Genomic DNA, 8,540 nt, shown 5'->3' with positions numbered 1-8,540 from the left:
TAAGTAAAGGTAAAGGTAAAGGTTAACGTTTACTTACTTATTATTAGTTAAGTAAAGTAAAAGTAAACTAACTACTATTAGTTGTTGTGTGTGTGTGTGTGTGTGTGTGTGTGTGTGTGTGTGTGTGTGTGTGTGTGTGTGTGTGTGTGTGTGTGTGTGTGTGTGTGCACTAACAATCAAGTGATCCGAAACATTTTGTACATTAAATTGGATGTTTGTATATCAAAAACTATTTTTCAAGTCATGCAACTATTTATAATTCACAAAAGAAACAAAAAATAGTCATTAAAACACTACTTAAAAACAAATTTAAACTATGTTACTAAAATCACATTCATATATTGTAATTAGCTTTCATCTTTTTTTTGAGGGGGGAGAAAACAAAAAGCACTTATTTAGCATCAGCTGTTTAAACATACTGAAATGTCTATACTATATAAAAAGCCCTGTATAAAAAAAATATTGATCATGAACCACAATAGTGGTTCATAATAGAAACTCTATTATGAACCACTATCGTGGTTTATGATAAATATTTTGGTTTGCCCAGGAATTTCACAAAAATTGTAATAGAACATATGAGCAAAAACCATCTTAACAAGCAGACTTATTCTTGAAACAACACTCAAGACCTTCTATCTCAATGACTGAGGCTGCTAAAATTGATAAGTACTGTAGACATGGAGTCAAAATAGGGATTTGTAGCTTAAGAAAATGATGTAGACACTATTTTCAGCCTTGTTTGTTTACTTTTTAGAGTTCCTAGTTATAGGCTTGAAAATATAATCTATTTTGATTCAACTTGTTTCTGTATGTTTTGATTATCCCTATTCCCTTTTTTAAATTAACAATTTTTAATTATCTTGTAACATTATATAAGTTGCTTTGTTTTTATGTATGCTGATAATAACCGAGCAATTAAATATGCATTGTCATTTCTATTAGCTATTCTTGCAACAACAACAGCATCCAATCAATATTTGCTTATTGTGTGTGTGTGTGTGTGTGTGTGTGTGTGTGTGTGTGTGTGTGTGTGTGTGTGTGTGTGTGTGTGTGTGTGTGTGAATTCACAATGACATACTAGAACTGTACATTTCTTGTATCTGATTCTTTAAAGCAAATGAAGTTAATTATATAGAAATAGATAAATGCTTTAGCAAATTTTTCAAAAGCTATACATGTAGTGATGAAATTTGTTGCCCTCTAATAACATGTCAGTAGTGATTGAATAATGCAAAATAACCACTTTTAATTGAGGTTTGATTGAAACTGATGTTTTCTCTTTGTGATGTGATTGTCATTTCACAATGTTCAGTTAATATATGGTTTCAGCACAGTGTGAAGCAGTGTTGTTCTGTGTTTGGAAAGTCTGAATCAAAACAAACACATATAAATGTAAGTCAAATATTGTGATCATGGAACAAATTCTGTTCAAATTGAAACCCAGATTGTGCTTTTCGTGAAGTAGATTTACAATCTACAACCATCACCAATGTAATCAAACAAATAATTTATACTTCTATTTATTAAAGTGAGAAACGATCAATAACATAAACCATAATTTTAAATTCTTTACTGATTTCAAACCAAAGAAAACTAATATTTTGACAGGGATGAATATCATTATATAAGTGAGATAAATAACTAATTAGAGATGCAGTATACAGACAAGTGAGTAAATCAAAGTATACTGATTAATTACATTGAAAGCTATAACTCATTAAATGTATTTTGTATATAATTTATTAAATCTATGCATACAAACTGACATTTATGAGATGTGATTGGATATAATATTTTTCTCTGATATCATTACCTATAAGCAAAATTCTAATGATGTGCTCTTGTGCAAGTATGTAATTAAAGTTCACAAGTGTGCTTATTCATATGTGGTTATTACTTATGTATTCAACAATTAATTGATCCAAAATTATGCCAAATAAAAGTTTTATTGAATACATATACTGTCAGTTCCTTGCTTGGTTCTTGTGTAAGTTGTATAATAATCATAAAGTTAAGTTCAGAAATTTTCTAGTTCATCAGACAACACACTTTAATCCTTTTCTCAACAGTTATGTTTAGTTTCAAGTACAGGGTTAGTTTTTTTGTTTTCCTACATAATTACCATGTGTTCATTTATAGGCTTAGTACAGTGTCACTATATGTTGGTTATTGCTCTAGCATTTAATATTTATTACAATTAGAGCTATTTTTGTTGAATTATAAGTAGAAGTACCAAATTATCACTACTATTAGAGTTAGCTTAGTTTAGTTTTAGTATGTGATGAAACATCAGTTCTGAGACTGTATCAATCTACTGGTAAGATCAGCCCAAGCATTGGAAACCTGGAGCTTAGTTCTGTGCAACATTAGATACTCTGGATATGGAATCAACAGCCAAAACAAATTAGATCTGTAGTTTGTATCAGAATTTGCCACATTCAGTAACTGGAGGATGGAAATAACAAAGATACCTAGTTACCAGTTATAAGTAGTGTTTATCAGCATAAGGTCCTACACCAGGGGGACTGGACTTCTCAGTAGTATTCTAATTTTTGCTAGTGACATTCTGGTGTGCAGCAGAGACTCTAACTAAGCTTAAAATCAAAAGTAAGATGCAACCATCCTTAGCAGAGTGAGCAAATGGTGAAATGACACAGAAATGCTCAACAATCTTGCCACAGCCATGTTCTGCACACTCAACAACAAACATGCTAATGAGGACAAACCATTACCATCCTTTGCAGGCACAGGTATCTCTATGGAAAACCAATGAAGAACCAGGGGGGCAACCTTTGACAGGCAACTCAACTGTACCAGCCACATTAATATTATAATAACCAGAGCTATCAAAAAGAATCAATGTACAAAAAGCTGCAGCAGGAAATAGAGCTGAAGAGCATCACCCTCTTAGGCTATACCAAAGTCTTATTGAATCCTTCCTGGAGTATGTACTACCAACAATCAGTATTAGTGCTACATGGCCAGATAAAACTGAAAGATACAAAATACTTGTTTAAGACTGGCCACTGGATATACATTTACTTTAGACATCTCCATTGAAGCCTTATTACATCTCACAAACTTTGCATAACACCAGCAGCCTTTACAAGAAATATTATTCACCAGGGGCTTTCTGTGTAAACATTTGCATTTCATCTTTAAGCCATTGTCCTTTTGAATTTGGACATTCCAGCTCCACAACACCACCTCAGACACCAACAAAACAGAGAAATGCCCAAAAGGCACATCAGGAGACAGTCTTGGGTAGACAGGTGCTACACAGCTACCACTGAGCTAATTCTTCACCTATGTAGAAGAAACATCTGGTACCACTGAGATCATTGGAAATCAGCCTAGACAGAAGATATAGGAACTGGGTAGTGTGTGAAGCTGAAAATCCATTTCAGCACATATTTAAAGACTATGGTGGACAGTCACCTGTCATCATAGCCACACAAATGGTCCCCACACCAAAGATAGAGATAGAGTCTCATATAAAAACCACATTCTGCATAGGGGTGGTGGAGAATTCTAGCTTCTTACAAGCAGAAGGATGTAACTTGAAGCCCACAACTAAGCTTCTTCTCTAGATTGCTAAAAGTAAAAAACCTCAACTAACAAAGCCATTAACATGATATCTGCAACTGACTCGCAGGTAGTACTGCATGAAATTCAGAGTTGTTGGTGTCCAAACAGATGACAGAAAGCAACTGCATGGCAATACAATAAACTGAATGCATTGTTCAGATATGCAGGGATAAAGCTAAACAAGAAAACTGATAAGGTTGCAGGAGAACACCCATTATAAAATCTAGCACAACTCTACTGGCATGATATTGACCTCCTCTGCACTAGTAAGGTGAAAGTTGCAACCATGGAAAGCCTTTATTATTCAGAGTGAATGAGACTGCTTGAAAACAAAATATCATATGGTGTAGCTAGTAAAAGAAAACATGGGACATCATTTGGATAGTATACAGCCAGAAGGTAAATGGTAACATCAGTAAAGAAGCTCTCTTATTGCCTATGAGGCAGTCAGGTTCCAGATAAATGGTCAGCACCTACTGGTACAGCCCTAGGATTGTCACTTAGTACTCAACTAAACTCCTCAACAGTAATTTTTTCTTGGGTAGGTAAAATGATATTGCACCTAGCCAATAAATTTCACAACAGACCCAGCTAGTTAAAAAACTTTATCAGCATTGTCCATTTTCCAACAATTGACTATTACCTCAAAAACATGAAAGGAAAGCATCTTAAGACATTTACCATCATGTCTCAACTTAACAAACTTTTCATCAGTCAATGTAGAAACCATTCCTTTATTGTGCAAATACAGTAAAAATGTTTTAAAATGACATCACATCAATTTGTTAAAATTAAGCGGTTTTGGGAAATTTCATGTGCCCCATGGTTGTAAGCACTATCAATGATAAAAGGCAATTATTTGTGTAAGAATAAAGATGAACACTGACAATTTAGTTTTGACAGAATAACCACTGACCTGTACATATTTAGTTATGAGATTAACCATCATATTTACTGATGCCCTGACTGCTAAGGAAAGATTTATTTAATGGCAAAACTACAAACTTGAGGAGTGAAAATAAACTATTTGAGTAACTAGTTGAGCAAATACATGTTCTTATAGAAAAGCTAATTCATATTCAGAAATACTTATTAGTCTTTCAAACATCATGATACATACAATTAAATATAGTCACCCAACAAAAGCATGAACATATGCAATGATAGAGAGCTGAACAAGTAATACACTGGCAATACACTACATTGACCCAATGACCAAAGACTAGGGTTTACTCCTACAAACAAAACTAATCTGTTTTTAAACAAATTTAAGCCTCACATAAAGAAACTAATAAACACACTTCTATAATGAATAACATCCAAACTAATAAATTATTAAGTACATCAAAGTATAACATTATCAAATTTACTTACACAAATCTGGCCTAGCCCTCCTGCAGCAGCTGTGATAATTACCTTTTCACCAGCTTTCAGGTCTCCTACCTAGAATATTACAAGCTATTAAAGAAATTATAATCACAGTAGCATCAAGTTATGGCAACAAAAAGTATTTAAAGAACAGTATATTAAAATCCAAAACAATGTTTTATAATACACAATTAAAATCTTTATTTAAACTGATCAACAGTTGTAAAAGTCATTCTACATATTTCAATGTGGTTTTATGTCATCTTCAGGAGTTTCTATGTGCTATATATGTACAAAAGCCATGGTCATGTGACACTAGTTTACAATTCCAAAAAGATGATCATGCCATCTGTATGAAAAATTTGACATGATAAACCTGGGATAAATGGTAAAAACAACATTTCTTTATTATCTATTTCATCAAATGTTTATTTCAGTTTTTCATAAATTAAAAACACAAAACAAAAATCTTATTGTCATTTACAGATCACTGAATAAAATTAGTCAAATATTAAATAAAACTAAAGATGAAATAAATCTAATGGAGAAAACAGGTATATATAAAGTTCAGTGTGAATGTGGTCGTGCATACATTGGTCAAACTAGAAGAAACTTAAGATTTAGAATAAATGAACAGAAGAGAAATGTTAGAAACAAAAGTGAAACTCTGCGTTAGCTGAACATATAAATTATACTGGATATATCATCCAGTGGGAAAAAAAAAAAATGGTCATTTTGGCTCAACCAAATAATATGACTGCTAGAAATATTAAAGAAACCACTGAAATAATGAAACACATCAAAAACAAATTGATCTTATATAAGGATGAAGGGTTAGAAAATCAGAAAATATGTATATGGCATGATCTTTTCTGAATTGTAAACTAGTGTCACATGACCATGACCTTTGTACTTATATAGCACACAGTAACTGTTTTGCAGACTACTGAAGAAGACATGAAACCACATTGAAACATGTAGAATGACTTTTACAACCGTTGATCAGTTTAAATAAAGATTTTAATTGTGTATTATAAAACGTTGTTCATTTGTGGATTTTAACATTTTTAAATATATACACAAGTTCCTTGAATTTGAACCTTTTAATATTAAGTATTAATAAGTACTAATTTAGTATTCCAAAACATCAAATCTCATGTGAATTAAATTTGATTTTTATATTGAAGTATTTATCATATACATGAAATACAATAAACCTATTTCATATCAGTCTGCCAAAGTATCTGTTTATCTAACTGTGACATGTACATACAGATGTGGATAAAGAAATTGACACGTTTCAAACTGGAATATTAAGAGTAAGACAGTACTCTTATTTTATGAAACTCTTTTACCAGAGGTGGTTGGTGCTGATTTTCTTAAGTTTGTTGAATTTTATTTGTTTGTTTTTTACATACATTATTGTGCGAGAGAGTTTCACTGAAATTAAATAACCTTGATGAGTCCTCAATAAAAGTAATTTGTTCTTTTGATATTAATAAAAAAAATGTATTTGTTACACACTGATGTTTTGTAATTATCAAACATTTGATATTCACTTTTTTTCAAAATAAACTATAAACTCCTTTTAAGGTCTGTTTGAATTTATATTCATAATGCACATATTATGATGATTAAAATGAAGAACTGTATATTATTTACCCTGATCCACACTCCACTTAAAACTTACTTTATGTTACTTAATTTTATTTAAATTACAGTCTGATTGGCCTTCTGTAAAATTTTAAGCTGTATTTCACAACCTCCTAATGATATGATCATATAAAAGCTATATGTAATAATACAACAAAAAAGGTCAAAATATGGTTCACTTGTTATTCCTAGTCTAAGGCATTCAGTATTTTTTTTCCTATAATGACTATTTTTCCTTCAAAAAATCAATAATGTGGACTAGTAATGAACCTTCTTATACAACTTTTCATCAACCTTCATCCACATGAAACTATTTACCTTATCGAGGCCAATGGAAGCTGTAAGTCCACTGACTAACAAACCAACATATTCTGGCTTTAATTCTGGAATTGGAATTACTTCCCTGCCTTTAACTGTCTGCAAAGGAAGTACAAAAGTGAAACAATATTTGTCTTATTAATCTTTAAACTTAACATTACATATTCATAAAAATTGGCGAAATACTTATTAACAACCCTAAAAGATCTCTTAGAAATTACACTTGCCTACTGATAGAGTTGAATTATTTTTGTAAAACAGCTAAAGAAACATGTACAATATTAGTTTTACTGACATGCTAGAACACTTGATTTTATAACTGTCATAATTCTTCCAGCATTTCTAATAACTCATCTACAAAAATGTACAACAGAAAAACAACAGTTTGTAGTTTTGTCAATTTCAAAAAGAAGTTATATTCACAATTACCACAGATACTCTCAAATTTTTGAGCATGAAGATAAAAAAAATTGTTAAATTTGTCAAAATGTTCCTAAAATTATTACTTGATATGGTACATTTTGTAAAATATATCTATTCAAGTAATTGAGAATCAACATTCTAGCATATATTATATAGTAGTTATATTTGAAGAAGTCAATTCATCTGAGGTATCTATACTTCATTATACTTTTCAATGCATTATTCGATAATTTGTAAATTTTTAACCTCAAAATACTGTTTGTATATAAACTGTTTCCATGAAATGCAACTAGTTTATCATGTGCAGATGTACGGCCTACCTTTTGAGCTGTAAAAAAAGGGGACAGAAAACAGATGATCTGCTTTTCACTCTCTGCAAGGTTTGTTCTTTTCCTACTTCTTCAGATCAACATTACTTAATAATTTAACTTAACCAGTACACAGGCAAATCTGAATTAATATGGAAAATAAAGAAAGCAAAATTACCTGCATGGGGCACTTTTCATTTATGGTCAAACATAAGTTGTACTCATAATGCCAAATAATATACTGGTTGTCCACAGAGCTTAAGATAAAATAAATACTAAATTTATCAGGTCAAAATGTTAAGATAATAAACAAATGTACTTTAATATGAGATATTTGTATCATATTTGTATCATTTCTATCCATGAGAAAATCAAATTAAATATAATCTAATTTTAAAATTCAACTACTCTGGATTTACCATAAATTCTGAGTATGCTCCCATTCCAATATAAGCCACAGGTTGGCCGAGTTCTAAGCAATCCACATCTGTCCCTAAAGCAACTACTTCCCCAACACTCTAAAAATTAAAGTACATCATAATTATAAATTTTTTGAATAAGTACTGAATATATTTCAAAACAACAATTTTAAACCCAGTTTGTCAAATGCTAAGAAAATTAGAAACCAACAAAATGTAGTAATTTGCAATAATGATTAACCAAAATGATCTGCACACTTCATTAATAACCAATCTCTGACTCAACAACAAAAAATATGACTATTTCAGTAAGTTGTGGAGTATCCCAACAGATCTAGAAGCCTAACAGCAAGGTACATGACCGTATAGGGCAGGGGTCGCCAAACTACGGCCTGCGAAGTCAGTTCATCCGGCCCGCCGCTGCACTGTGCCATAAATGAGCTAAAATATAATTATTTAT

General features: G+C 31.4%; 1 protein-coding gene across 4 annotated transcripts in view; it reads right to left on the bottom strand.

Moving 5' to 3' along the window:
- The window catches only part of LOC106462908 (prostaglandin reductase 3-like), a 21,279-nt gene that overhangs the window by 7,264 nt on the left and 5,475 nt on the right, over positions 1-8,540 (bottom strand). For all 4 annotated transcript variants that reach the window (XM_013922874.2, XM_022390314.1, XM_013922875.2 and 1 more), the window contains exons 4-6: positions 8,081-8,179; positions 6,931-7,029; positions 4,966-5,034 (exon numbers count right to left, since the gene is read on the bottom strand). In XM_013922874.2, the coding sequence (XP_013778328.1) occupies positions 4,966-5,034; positions 6,931-7,029; positions 8,081-8,179 (267 nt within the window). The remainder of the gene's footprint in view (positions 1-4,965; positions 5,035-6,930; positions 7,030-8,080; positions 8,180-8,540) is intronic.

This window comes from Limulus polyphemus, unplaced genomic scaffold, assembly GCF_000517525.1.
Source record: "Limulus polyphemus unplaced genomic scaffold, Limulus_polyphemus-2.1.2 Scaffold1279, whole genome shotgun sequence".
Taxonomy (NCBI): domain Eukaryota; kingdom Metazoa; phylum Arthropoda; class Merostomata; order Xiphosura; family Limulidae; genus Limulus; species Limulus polyphemus.
This window is presented reverse-complemented; position numbering and strand designations above follow the sequence as displayed.